Genomic DNA, 14,255 nt, shown 5'->3' on the forward strand with positions numbered 1-14,255 from the left:
TGACCCAGGAGGCCCGACCCATCAAAAATGTCCGACACATTGCATCCCAGCCTGCACACAGTCTCGGTTTGCACGGCATATTATTCGACCACCGACAAAGCAATACACGATATCTTATTCGACAGTCATTGTGATGATCCTAAATCCACATTTGGATAAACCAGCCAACAAACCATCCCTGTTGACGCCATGTTTCTCTTTTCCCTTTTTTCACTCGTGTCTTTCCTGTTTTCCTCTTTCCTACAGGAAAATCTCAGTTTTGTCCGCTTTATAAGTGCTGATGTTGAGTATATGTCCATGCTTTCAAGTCACTGTATGACGCTGTCTTGTATTTTCCACTGTGTGGCACTGTTTGTCGACATTCCCAGACAGGTCGGCATATAAATCCCCAGTTGATACCCAAATGTCAACCCCGTGTGTCGTCTCTGGCCTCTCTCTGGTCAATTTAACTTTCCCCTTGGTCTTTTTACCCGCATCTTTCCCTTTTCGATTTCGACATCCCTTTTTTGTTTTCTCTCCGGCCAGTTTCGTTTTCTTGGAATTGGACATTCTTGTTTTTACTCCTCATCCTTATCCTTCTTTGCTGCCTCGTTTCCCTGTTTCTTTTTGATACCCAGTCCTATCCAACCATTCCACCACACCTTTCACCCTTCTCGTCCCCTGCCCCCTCTATCCCCTCCCCCCTCGCCCATCATGTCGGACAACTTGGCCGGCGACAAGCCGCAGGCAAGCACCAACATACACGGCAGGGACTCGGCCTCGTCCGGCTCGGGTAGCGCAGGCCCAGACAAGGTCGTCATCAGTGGCACCATCACCAACCGGCCGCCGCTGGTCAAGAACTTCAAGAAGCCGTCGAGCCCAGGCGCGTTGGCCAAGCTCAGCGGGCTGCGGGTGGCCTCGAAGCGGCCCTTGCCCACCGAGACAGGCAATGGCACGTACATTGTGGCAAAGACCCAGACGGGGCTGCGTGAGGACCTCAAGCACCTGACGTGGGCTAATGTGAAGACGGTGCTGGACCTCGCCAAATCCAAGAAGAAGGGCGGGCCCGTCGACGACCGCACGATGCTCATGGAGCGCGTCATCCAGCTCGTGGCGGGCCTGCCGACCCAGTCCCGCAAGCGCGAGCTGCTGACGTCCAACTTCGTCACGGAGCTGTGGGAGTCGCTGGAGCACCCGCCGGCACTGTTTGTGGGCGACAAGTTCCAGTACCGCATGGCCGACGGCAGCTACAACAACATACACAACCCGACGCTGGGCGCCGCCGGCACGACGTACGCCCGCACGGTGCACTCAACCGTCACGTCGCCCGCCGCGCTGCCGGACCCGGGCATGGTCTTTGACTCGGTCATGCGCCGCAGGGAGGGCAAGTACAAGAGCCACCCCAACAACGTGTCGAGCGTGCTGTGGTACTGGGCCACCATCATCATCCACGACCTCTTCTGGACCGACCACACCGACCCCAACAAGTCCAAGACGTCGTCCTACCTCGACCTGTCGCCGCTCTACGGCAGCAACCAGCAGATGCAGGACACCATCCGCACCTTCCGCGACGGCCGCCTGAAGCCCGACGCCTATGCGGACAAGCGCTTGCTCGGCATGCCCCCGGGTGTGTCCGTGCTGCTCATCATGTTCAACCGCTTCCACAACTATGTGGCCGAGAACCTAGCCGCCATCAACGAGGGCAACCGCTTCCCGCGCCCGGCTGGCTCGCCCGACGACGAGGGTCTCGAAGACCGCGCCAAGGCCGCCTGGGCCAAGTACGACAACGACCTGTTCCAGACGGCGCGCCTCGTGACGTCGGGCCTGTACATCAACATCACGCTTGTGGACTACGTGCGCAACATTGTCAACCTCAACCGGGCCGACACGACCTTCACGCTGGACCCCCGCCTCGACACCGAGATCAACTCGGGCACGACCCTGCAGTCGGAGCGCGGCACAGGCAACGTCGTGTCGGCCGAGTTCAACCTGTGCTACCGCTGGCACTCGTGCATCTCGGCCAAGGACGAGAAGTGGATCGAGGACTTTTACCACGACATCTTTGGCAAGCCGGCCGCCGAGGCCACCATGATGGACCTTATGGGCGGCTTTGTCAAGTTTGACCGCTCCATCCCCGACGACCCGGGCGCACGCACGTTTGGCGGCTTCACGCGCGGCGCTGACGGCCGCTTTGACGACGACGAGCTCGTCGACTGCATGAACGACGCCGTCGAGGACGTCGCCGGTGCGTTTGGCGCCAACAACGTGCCGCCCGCCATGCGCTGCGTCGAGGTCCTCGGCATGCTGCAGTCCCGCAAGTGGAACCTGGCCGGCCTCAACGAGTTCCGCAAGCACTTTGGCCTCAAGCCGTACGAGAAGTTTGAGGACATCAACCCGGATCCCGAGGTTGCCGACTCACTGCGCCACCTGTACCAGCACCCGGACTTTGTCGAACTGTATCCAGGCATCGTGGCCGAGGCCGCCAAGGACCCCTTGGTGCCCGGTGTCGGCATTGCGCCCACATACACCATCTCTCGGGTCGTGCTGTCGGATGCCGTCGTACTCGTCCGCGGCGACCGCCACTACACGGTCGACTACGGCCCGAAGCAGCTGACCAACTGGGGCCACAAGGAGGTGTCGTACGACCTCAACGTCAACCACGGCTGCGTCTTCTACAAGCTCTTCATCCGCGCCTTCCCCAACCACTACAAGCAGAACAGTGTGTACGCTCACTACCCCATGGTCGTGCCCGCCGAGAACCTCGCCATCCTCAAGAGCCTCAAGCGCGACCACCTGTTCGACTTCGCCCGCCCCACGCCCATCCCGCAGCGCATCAACATCACGTCGTACGGCGGCGCCCAGCAGGTGCTCGAGAAGCAGGATACCTTCAAGGTCACGTGGAACGAGGGCCTGGGCTTCCTCATGGGCGAGCCCGGCAACCGCTTTATGCTGTCGGGCGACACGCCGCTGCACGCCCGCCAACGCCAGTGCATGGGCGCGCTGCTGTACCACAACGCGTGGAAGGCCGACGTCAAGGCGTTTTATGCGTCGACCGTCAAGGCCCTGCTGGACGAGAAGAGCTATGTGCTCGCCGGCAAGCGCCAGGTCGACATCATCCACGACGTCGGCAACATTGTGCACACGCACTTTGCGGCGCGCGTGTTCAACCTGCCCCTCAAGACGACGGCCAACCCCAAGGGCGTCTACTCGGAGCAGGAGTTGTACATGGTGCTCGCCTTGATCTTCGTCACCATCTTCTTCGACATTGACCCCGTCAAGTCGTTCCCTCTGCGCCAGGCCACCAAGGAGGTCTGCACCCAGCTCGGCTCCCTCATCGAGAGCAACGTCAAGCTCGCTCTCGGCCTCGGTATGCGCGCCATGTTCTCGGGTCCGGCCCCCAACAAGAAGGCCCAGGACAGTCTGGCCGCCTACGGCATCAATATGACCAAGGGCCTCCACAAGTCTGGTTTGGACGCCAAAGAGATTGCCTGGAGCCAGATCCTGCCGACCGCGGGCGCCATGGTGCCCAACCAGGCCGAGGTGTTCGCCCAGGCGGTCGACTTTTTCCTGACGCCTGCCGGGTCTGTCCACATCCCCGACATCCACCGCATTGCCAACGAGCCCGAGTCGCCTGAGAACGATGCTCTGCTGCTCGGTTATGCCATGGAGGGCATTCGTCTGGCCGGAACGTTTGGCTCGTACCGCAAGGCCGCCGTCGCCGACGTGATCAAGGAGGACGACGGCCGCGAGGTACCGGTCAAGGTCGGCGACCGCGTCTTCGTCAGCTTTGTCTCGGCTGCGCGCGACCCTGTGCACTTCCCCGACCCGGACACTGTCAACCCGCGCCGCCCACTCGACAAGTACATTCACTACGGCGCCGGCCCTCACGCGTGCCTGGGCCGCGACATCAGCCAAGTCGCCATTGTCGAGCTGTTCCGCGCCCTCTTCCGCCACAAGAATGTGCGTCGCGTGCCCGGTCCGCAGGGCGAGCTCAAGAAAGTGCCGCGCCCTGGTGGCTTCTTTGTGTACATGATGGAGGACTGGAGCTCGTACTTCCCCTTCCCGACGACCATGAAGGTCATGTGGGATGAGTAGGTGCAGTGCAGGTCATGATGGTGCCGATACCCATTTTGCGCGGCTTGTTCGTATCAGGACGTGGTAATTAACAGGAGGGCAGAGGCCGGTGGAAATCGTGGTAGTTGTCCGTAAACTTGGATCTGTTTTATTTTTTGTCAGTTTTGTGTTATGTCATACCAAATTGCTGAATGAATTTGACCTATTTGAATGCTGTTTCGTCGCGCTGCGATACTTGCCTTGTTGACATTCATTGGCCCCTTTTCGTGGCTTTTAGTGGCCTGTGTCTAGTTTGTCGCATGACATAATATTTTACCCCCAGTCGCTCGCCCCAATCAAGCCCCGCATGCACCTGACCGCGCTGAGTTGACGCGACGCCAAAACCTGTGCCAAAGCGGAGAGAGACCCGCATATCGTCTACTTCGTACAACTCGCCATCAACAGCCTAGCCAACCACTGCCAGTCACCATCGGCGAAATGTGAGTTGTCGGTGTGTGTCGCGCGTTCATTTTACAAACGTATGCTAACCTCTCTCTGTCCCTTCCGCCCTCCAGGATCGAACCAGTCATCCGAGTTCGCCGTGCCATCCACGCAAACGACCAGCTCCTCGTGCGACGTATTTTGGCATCGCATCCCCATCTCCTGCACAACCCAGACACCTCCGATGCCGGCCTCTCCAACTCCAATCTTCACCTCGCCGCCTCCCTCGGCCATCTCCACATCTGCCAGCTGCTCATCGAGCGCGGCCACGAGAAGGACGGGCCCGCCCTCAACGAAAACCATGAGACGGCCCTGATGCTGGCCGCTCGTGCTGGCCATATTGAGGTCGTGCACTACTTGTGCCAGGCCGGCGCCGCCTGGATCCTCGGCGTCGATGTCCATGGCCGCGATGCCATCATGGAGGCCAGCCGTGGCGGCCACGACACCATCGTCCAGATCCTGTTGACATACATTCCCTCGGGGCCGGAAGAGGCCGTCCGCCGCGCCGACAACGAGGGCAACACCGCCCTACACTTTGCCAGCAGCAATGGTCATCTGCTCGTGCTGCGCACTCTGCTGGCCGCTGGCGCCGACGCCGACCATAAGAACATTTGGTGCTGGACGCCTGTGGCCTACAGCGCGTCCGTCCAGGCCGAGGTGTACCTCAAAAACCTCATCAACCAGACAAAGGCCGCTATGGGCCAGCCGCCAATACATGCCCCAATGCAGACGCAGGCGTCACCTCGCAAGGGTCGGCTCGGCGCCCCCGACATGTTCAAGCGCGGACAGCTGGGTGCCATGGCATCTGGGCTGCGGCTGGTCCGTGAAGATAGCCATGAGAAGGCCCGCCAACGGTGATGTCACGGTTGGGACACGGTGAGCTTTGATTGCGAAGACCATCCTTCCTCGTTCATGTGTCTCTTGTCACGATATCTTGTCTTGCGTCTCCTTTCGAGTTTGCTTTATTTTACGATGGCAAGCATACCTTGGATTTTATGATTTGGCGTCTTAGATTCTTTTTCTTGTGGCCGTTTGTCTTTTCTTGCCTCCCTTTCAGCTTCTGTGCTATTCATGTTAGCATTTCTATGTTGCATGGCCAGTTCAATATTACATCGTCTCAGCCTTCCACTACCTTGTCGCTGTCGATGTTCTTCTACACCCCGCCTGGCACAGAATATAACTCAATTTTTTGTTTTTGTTTTACCTTTTTGGCCTTTTTTGTTACTGTTTTGCACCCATGACGACAGATTGACACCTTTTCGAGTTATCCTGGACGAGTAGTCGCAGTGCTTTAGGTTCGTGCCAAGCCCTATTCATGTTTGTCATTGATGTTCCTTTATGACCCATCGCCAAAATGGTGCGCACCACTCGCACACCTTCCCGATTTGCCGTGCCCAGTTCCAACTTGTATTTTGTTTTCCATCTTCGGGGTCCGCTTCATTAACGGTCGTCTCGTTGCCATTCTCTTCGGTGCCTGGCTTTCCATTGTCCAATTCGTCCCGCACCGAGTTTGCAAAATCTATGTAACAGGTCGACACTTCACCTGTATTTGCATACATGTCCGTCAAGGTACATGCGTACTTTGGAAGCAGCCTCGTAAAAATATTTGCCACAAGTCGTGCGTTTTCCGGTTTTTCGTAATCGAGGTAGTCACAGACAGAGTTGAAGAGAGTATTCAACAGGTCCCGGTGTTTTTCCAGGGCAGACCCTTGTGCTGGATGTCTGGAACCATGTGCACGCTGAAGAACCTGTGATATGCACTTGATGTAGACAACATCGAGTAGAGCCTCCTGCATACGTGTGCGGTCATCTGACTCGGGCCCATCGTAGCTCTCCTGACTCTCACTATTTTCCACCAACGCGGCGCTCAGCTCAACCATAATGCTAACCAAAAGCTCGGCCGTCTCTGCATGGCCGTCTTCGGGGAGTATGGTGACCACGTCACCAAACGACTTTAGGACCCGGATCAGGTAGACAACCATGTCGTATGAACGCTCTTTGAGTTTCTTGTCAGTAGCGTCTATATCATCTGAGCCGATATTGCGAGGGGGTTCGTCGCTTGGGTGGATGCTCGTTTTGCTAAGGCGGAGACTTTCATTGTACAGTTCCAGGATGAGGCTCCGAATCAGATGAAGCATTTCTTTGATCTTCTTACTAGCGCTTAGAAGGATCCTGTCGCTGTTCTCGTCGTTGTTCTGGATGGTAATCTGGTTGCTGCCGGAATCCAGTACCGAGACGGACGATGGAGAGGAGCAGAAATCACCTGCCACTGTGAATTCGCTGGTATCGGACATGGTGTTGACGAACGAGGGGGGAACTGAGTCTAGTGATTTGGCTTCGTAGAGATATTTGAAATTGATGCAGGAAAAAAATACATGTTGGAAGGAAAAGTCAAAAAAGAATCAAGACCGACGGACTACCACAGATGGGTCTACACATCTACTTCCGATCATTTCACCCTCTCTGGCTACGCACTAGTCGACCACGTAACACCTTAGTTTTGCTGAATAAGAAAAAGAGAACTTGTGAGATTCATCTACAAATCCACAAATGACACTGTGATGATAAGTCGGCACCTTAACATGTTGGCGGTCATAAAGTTTCACGTAATTTGCCACGTTCTAGTACATGTGGGCAGTTGCAACTATCCGTAAGCGCGCCTGTTATTTTCCGATGCCTAATGTCGACCCAACATCGCGCGTCTCCATTACTCGCACGCCCTTTTTTCCTACTGTCCGTTTCGTCTGGGCAAAAGGGGACCAGTGGGATAAGAAAGAAAGTGTACGTCGTACTAAAAGGAGATGAAAAAAAGACGAGAAAGAAAGGTCCTGATCCGATAACTAAGGGACGAGAAAAGTCTGTGGAGGAGGTACAGTCGATACGGACGAGGCGGACGAGGCGGACATGGCATTCAGCCGTAGGAACAGAAATGGCACTGACCAGGCTGGGTCTGTTTTAATTGTTCTGCTCGGAAGAACGTACAGATGGCAAACGTCGACCTCGCATACCCCGGCACATAATTCTTTTTGCTAGTCCTTGACAACGACCATCATGAACCCGAGTTATAATGTCGTAATGTTCCGTCCGATCCCACAATAAAATCCCGGCAATAAATCTCCTATAAATGTATTTAGGCAAAACACTCCGCCCAGTACAGCACCCAGCAATCGCCCAGCAGATTCGCAGTCAATCCTCGTCATCGCTTATATGGATGCGGACGCCGAGTCGAGGTAATATCGAAAATAGATAACGTGCCGACAGACAGCCAATCCGCGTCTGGCCTACTTTGATCCATCTTGGGCTGCTATTCCTGGTTGCGTTGTATGATAGTAACGGAGTGAATGGCAAAATTTTGAGATGGACGGGTAGATAGTAAGGGAGGAAACAGGCAGAAGAGAAGAAAAAAACCTGAGAGTAAACATGGGATATTGCAGCTCATCCCGTTGAGAGGAAGAGGTTATAAAGCAGCAGTGGTCGGTTTAGCTGCCCCAAAACCCAAAGGTATCTATCGTCCAAGGCCGTCGCTACATTCTCGCTCGTCCCTCCAGACGTCTAGTCGCCACCATGAAGTTTCTTGATTCCCTTTTGGCTGCGGCCGTTCCCACCCATGCAGCCCTCCGATTCGGCTGCTCGACCCTCAGCATTCAGCGCCTCGACCCGTTGGTACAACCCGGCGCCATCCCATCGTCCCATCTGCACCAGATCGTCGGCGGCAATGCCTTCAACGCCACGATGACGGGTGACATTGGCAACCAGGCCAACTGCACGACGTGCACGTTCTCAGAAGACTTTTCCAACTACTGGACGGCGGTCATGTACTTCCGTGCGCCCAATGGCACCTTCAAGCGCGTGCCCATTATGCAGAACACGGCGCTGCCCAACGGCATCAATGGCGGCATGACGGTTTATTACACCCAAAAGGACTTTAGCAGCAATGGCGACCAAAAGATCACCGCCTTTAAGCCCGGCTTCCGCATGACAGTAGGCAGCCCGTCGACGGCGTCGCTGACCGATGCCGAGAGCCATGTCGGTCTGCGGTTTGTCTGCCTCGACGAAAAGGCCACGCGCTTCCCTGAGCTGCCGACGTTCCCGAACCGGCCCTGTGTCGGCGGCATCATGACGGTGCACCATTTCCCATCGTGCTGGGATGGCGTCCACCTCGACAGCCCCGACCACCAGTCGCACATGTACAACACGCAGGGCGAGGCCTTTAGCAATGCCGGTCCCTGCCCAGCATCGCACCCGGTGCGCATGCCACAGGTGGCCTACGAGACTCTCTGGGACACAACGGGCTTCAACCACCTGTATCCCACCGACGGCAGCAACCCCTTCTTCCTCAGTTACGGCGATGACCACGGCTACGGCACGCACGCCGACTACGTGTTTGGCTGGAAGGGCGATTCGCTGCAGCGGGCCATGGACTCGACGTGCATGTTCCAGGGCTGCGAGAACGGCAAGCCGCTGCTGTCGCAGTCGGTAGCGGAGATGAACAAATGTGCGGTGGAGAGCACTGTCCACGAAGACATTGATGGATGTGAGTTCACGACGACGTAGCGGGAAAACAACGTCAACGAGAAGGGGGGAGGAATTGAAAAAATGCTAACTCGTCTAGGGGTCACTGAATTGCCCGGCCAGTCGATGCAAATGTGAACGCGGCTCAACGGACGACAGCCTCTCGAGTCGCGACAGCAAAAGGTCCTTTGCATGTACTTCTTCGGCCATCCGGCCACAACAGCTTCTTGCTTCTCGACGGGGTGGTCGACTCTCCGCTGTCTACATTTTCGGGTAACATATCGGACGATGGATGGTACTGCGAAGACAAGCGTGTTAATATACAATATTCCAATATTTTCAAGCGTGAAGCGTGAACATGTTTTCAAGAAGAGCTTTGGTGTTCTAGACAGACAACGAATAGCGGGAAGAAATGGCGCCCAACTTCCCAACGCCAAACAAGGTACCAAAAGCCGAAGCAATAAATTTCAGAGGACTCTTGTAGCGCGCTTCGCTCTTTTTGTGTTATTATTTTTCCTTTATCATTAGTCTTTGCTTTCCGCCGTTTATTTTGGTTGCTCAACCACTTCCCGTTTTTCCTTTCTGCCTACGAAATATCACCTACTAGCCTACGACATGCAGCGGTCTATGCGACTAGTCATGACAGCAAGACATGTCAAGACGACGAGACAACTGCCTCATTGGCTCACCTTGTTTCCTTTTCGCAATCCACCTCGTTGTTATTTTTGCTCCCCCTTTTCCGCGGCGTTATCCGCCCACCACTCGGCAGCCCTTGCCGTTTCCCGTATGTCTCCACTCAGACCAAAAATATATCCGATCCTGTGTCGATTTTCTACATCGTGAACGGAAACATTCCCCTTGCTCGACTTCCACGCAACTTGAAAGTGATGGGCTTTTCTCTCTTGCCTCTCTTTGGCTATTTGATTCTTTCTGTGTGGTTTCTGTACCCCGTAAGTGTGCACTTGGCTGCCCTTCGTGGTCTATTTTCGACCTTTCCATTTATGGCGCACAATCTCACACCCACCGCATAAGTACCCATGTACCTGCAGGATACGACCTTCCGTCGCACTGGGTGTGGCCCCCTTCCGTTCTACAAGCCCGACACACCGTCACAGCCGTGCAACGGGGAGTAGCCTGCCCGATCGAGTATCTTTGTCGTCGTTGGTGTTACATCCATTGTGCTTATATACTCTTGTTTCGTCTTGCTGTGTTGCGTGACGTGGTATTCCAGGACCGGGTCTGTGGTACGCCGGTCATCTCCCGTGAAGGTTCCCAAGGGTCTCCCGAGAACTGCGTGCACGGCCCAGAGAGTCAGATTCACCTCAAAAAGAACAACAGACAACTAAAGAAAAGGCAGTCGCCCCTTTTTTCTGCTTATTGTGCACATTATCGGTGTCCCATGTTGGCTCCAGACATATTGTGTTTGATCATCCAGAGTCTGCACTCTGTCAGTAGTCCGGAGAACGGCGTATCTGCACGTACATGACCGGGGATATTGTCTTCCTTATTTGCAGACATTGATATACGACAAAAAAGGCAATACCTCCCTTCTCGGGTGCCTTGTCCGGATCAGCACGTCGTGTGCAGGGCTCGCCGCTGTCAGAATATACAACGTACAGCCACGGTCAGCGAGTCCTGCGTCGGCTTGACAAACGCTTCCAACATCGACAATCCGTTGCATTTGTCACTTACGAAACACACGAAAGTAGTAGGTCAGACACGTCGTATGAGCCACAGCCTCGGAAACCAAAAAAAAAAAAAAAAAAAAAAAAAAAAAGAAAAGAAAAAAAAAGAAGATTGGCGGCTGTTGCTGTTTCGGCTCTGCTTGGCTGCATCGTTTTGCTTCCACGTCGTCGCTGTCGCGGTCCGCCGTTTCTTCTCTGCTTCTCCCATTTCGGTAAGTGCTCTTGGAATTGGTCTGCGGTTTTGAAACGGTCTGGTACTTGTGGTGAGTGTGGCTAGTTTACAGGGACGGCGCATGCCATTTCCGCTTTTGGCTCCCGGCATGGCAAGGGTGGGAATTGTGGACAGGGGCAGGCAAAGCATAGTTGGTGTGGATGGGTGGAGAAGGTGGACGGAGCCAAAAAGCAGGTGAGAAAAAAGGAAGCAGGAAGGACAATGGAAATATGGAGTATCACAGCATGCTGCAATACCATTGACACTCGCTGAGATAAAGTGGTCTGAGTCTAAATTCGAGAGTGAACATGGGCCAAATTGTGGCCTCTTTGGCATGGTTCACGATGGAAAACGAAAACGTGGCCAGGCCTGAATTGATACAAGTTGATGCGTTTTAGACATTGATACAATCGCACTCCGAGAGGAATCGGCTCGACACGGAAAACATTCAAAAAGGCCAACGAATAAAGACCGTATTTCCGTCGTACTAAATACGATACTGTTTACCCCTGAACCATACATAGAAAACCGGGATCAGGGATATACTAACGAGTCGAGGTCCCACCGTCTGTGTGGTCTTGGAGATTTTTTTTTTCTATTTCATGGAGTCCCACTGTGGTTCGTGTCGCTCATTGCTTGTTTTTGTTGTTACTTCCGCGATTTCCTTGATCATCAGCTCGAACTCGTCGGAGCCGATTGCCATGGTTGCTGTGATCGATGTGCCACGATGCAAAGTAATACGCCTATTACTCCGTAGTGCTTCCTGGCACTCACCATTTGCACAGGATTATCGTGGATCGTCGATTGCTAATGCCCAGGACTTTTTTCTCTGTGCCCAGCATCGACGGCGATGTCGACCCCCGCAACCGAATAATTCACCAACGGACATTGGGCAGACGGTCAGATAGTCTGCAGGCAGTGGAAATAGAAAAGAAAATGCAGACAACGGCAACGACAGCAAAGCAAGACAAAGTGTGGTAGGATCCGGCAGTAGTCTTCCTGGTTCGAAGCTTGGTGTGCGTGGCTGGCCCACGTGCAGATTGGCGAGTGTTTCTGGTTCTCGTCACCCTCTGTAGTCCTGCTGGATCCGTTTTGTTGTCGAAGCACACCTTACCTTTTCCTCAGGTTGTTCTTCTTGTGGTTCTTTTGTCGTCGTGCAGTCATTTGTTCGTCGGATTCAATTGGGGCAGTTGGGGGCGAGTTGGGGGCGAGTCGGCGGGCCGTTGCATTTGGTTCGAAGCTTTGGAAGCAACTGAGACAGGGGAGACTACCAGGGTCACGGGGCATTTGGACCGTGGTGACCGCGATGCTTTTCGTCTTGACGATTGGCGACATGCGGCGAATTGGGTAAGGGTTCTGTGCGGCGTAAGATAGTGGAGCGGCCACTGCGCGGGTAATATCTACGATTATGGCAAGTGGAAGAAATGCGGCGGACCTAACAGACCGGACAAGACAGCCAAGACGGCGGAGAATGCACAGAACTTTTAAAACGAACGAATACTCTCGTATGCAATGGTGAAGCACGACAGTACGAGAACGCCGGGGCCCAGGTACCGCGGCTGGGACGGCGGAGGCATATGAGAAACGGAGCACTAGTTTAGTGAAAGAGTCGCTTTAATGAGCATCGGCAGGCCCAGTTTTACCCTGTTTGTACACATACTATGTAATTACGGAAAGGTAGACAACCAAGTCAGTCGTAGGTATAGCATTGTACACTGGCGATAGGCACTTTTGTCTAGGAGCGCCTCAACAGCGTCCCAAGATCCGCCGGAAGACAGAGACCGAACAGATAGGACAGGTTACGGACAGGACATGGAGCGATAGACTGCTCACTCAATTGGCTCTTTCTCCGTGGCGATCCCTTGCTTTTGCAGACCCCGTCGCTTTCACAAGCTCTTGACAGAGAGGGGCTGTATGTTGAGCGAGTCAAGCAAGCTAAGTCTTACAGTGGTAGGCGCTAGAAGCATGACAGTACACAATTGCATTGTTGTCCATGGTCCTTTGATCGCTTGATCACCAACTTCCCTCATATTTGGTATCCGTACCCCGGTATTGTTGTTCGCTTTACAGTCACCTCTGCCTTCAAAACCTTTCCCTCCTTTCACTCCCAGTTCACGATTCTACCCAGAAACGTACCTTTGCAAGCTGCTATCCTATTTTGCACTTTGGGCTCCACTCTTCACCGTCTTGCAGAAGTCGCGCAACGAGCCCCCTTATGGATCCCCCTACGGATCCCACTTGCCCCTACTGACAGTGGGCGGTCCACTGGAGTCCACTATTCAAGACCTTGCTCGCTGGGCGCTAGTCGACCTACTGCACTACAAATAGAGACTGAACAGGCTTTGCAGCGCGCTACAGTAGGCTGGCCAGCTCAAACGAATTTTTGCTAGGATCCGGGGAGAAAGCAGTTTGGCAGGGTCCCGCTAGCAAGGCCCATTGGCGGCCATTCGGCGCTATGCTCGGTAGCGTGCTGTGGCGTCCAGTCATGCTCGACCCTGTAAACACCGGCCACACCTCTGTGTTTCTCACTAGTCCAGCTTGGCCTTCCTGAGCCCACCCGGGCCTCCGTTTCTTCCGTTCCCTGTCCCAGTAATCCGAACGCCAGTAGCCTAGCGTTCGCCGACAGACCAGCGCCAGCGCCTGTATCTGGGGAAGACATTTTTGCGTTGCGCTATCCACTGAGTCCAGCGGTGCTTTGCTTTGTCCCCAGCCCACTTTGGAGGCTTCCTTGGGTTCCGAGTGCCATGACCTGTCTTGGCCACATCGTAGGCGGTCCCACCCCCAGACACTCTATTTGCTTGGTGGCGTTTCGGCGTTGCTTGTTTGGACGTTGAAGTTGGATGTGGGATGTTTGTCTGTTGGATGCGCTGGTGTTTTGGGCTGAGACGCACGTTTGGTTTGATCATGTGAGTGTTGCGTCGTGACAAATGTCTGTTGCCCATTCTCCCATTGTAAGTGGTTAGGTCAATTTTGCCACAGAAAGACCATCTCAATACGCCATGCACGACCCTGGCACCATTGTCTCCCCCTCGTCCTAGCGCTCGTCACTTCTGAGTTCGGGCTATGTGGACGGAGTTACGAGTACTTTTGTGAGATTACTGGGACTGACAAAAGATGTGCAGTGGATGGACATGGGGCGTAACCCGACTATGGCAGGCCCTACAAGAGCTGGAAACGGTCATCTCGGCGCTGTCCGGGATGCCCCCTTACGCTCCTAATTGACCGTTGCTGCAGAGGACGCCTGCCCCTGGGCAGTTGCGTCTTGTAATGTATATCGATGCCGTAAAACTCTCTTCGGCCAAGGGATACAACCA

At 54.6% G+C, this 14,255-nt stretch overlaps 3 protein-coding genes across 3 annotated transcripts; 2 read left to right on the forward strand and 1 right to left on the reverse strand.

The window, feature by feature from the left end:
- Nucleotides 1-693: 693 nt before the first annotated feature.
- On the forward strand, nt 694-5,391 carry SPBR_05489 (prostaglandin-endoperoxide synthase 1; the record flags this gene model as incomplete). Its single annotated transcript, XM_040763753.1, has 2 exons — nt 694-4,070; nt 4,608-5,391. 2 exons carry the CDS (start codon nt 694-696, stop codon nt 5,389-5,391), a joined length of 4,161 nt encoding a protein of 1,386 aa, XP_040621830.1.
- Nucleotides 5,392-6,208: 817 nt separating this feature from the next.
- On the reverse strand, nt 6,209-6,827 carry SPBR_06204 (uncharacterized protein; the record flags this gene model as incomplete). Its single annotated transcript, XM_040764466.1, has 2 exons — nt 6,209-6,255; nt 6,332-6,827. 2 exons carry the CDS (start codon nt 6,825-6,827, stop codon nt 6,209-6,211), a joined length of 543 nt encoding a protein of 180 aa, XP_040621831.1.
- A 1,270-nt stretch (nt 6,828-8,097) lies between these two features.
- On the forward strand, nt 8,098-9,087 carry SPBR_06080 (uncharacterized protein; the record flags this gene model as incomplete). The annotated part of the gene is made up of 1 exon (XM_040764342.1): nt 8,098-9,087. One exon carries the CDS (start codon nt 8,098-8,100, stop codon nt 9,085-9,087), a length of 990 nt encoding a protein of 329 aa, XP_040621832.1.
- Nucleotides 9,088-14,255: the final 5,168 nt, after the last annotated feature.

Source organism: Sporothrix brasiliensis (assembly GCF_000820605.1).
Source record: "Sporothrix brasiliensis 5110 chromosome Unknown Cont15, whole genome shotgun sequence".
NCBI classification, from domain to species: Eukaryota; Fungi; Ascomycota; class Sordariomycetes; order Ophiostomatales; family Ophiostomataceae; genus Sporothrix; species Sporothrix brasiliensis.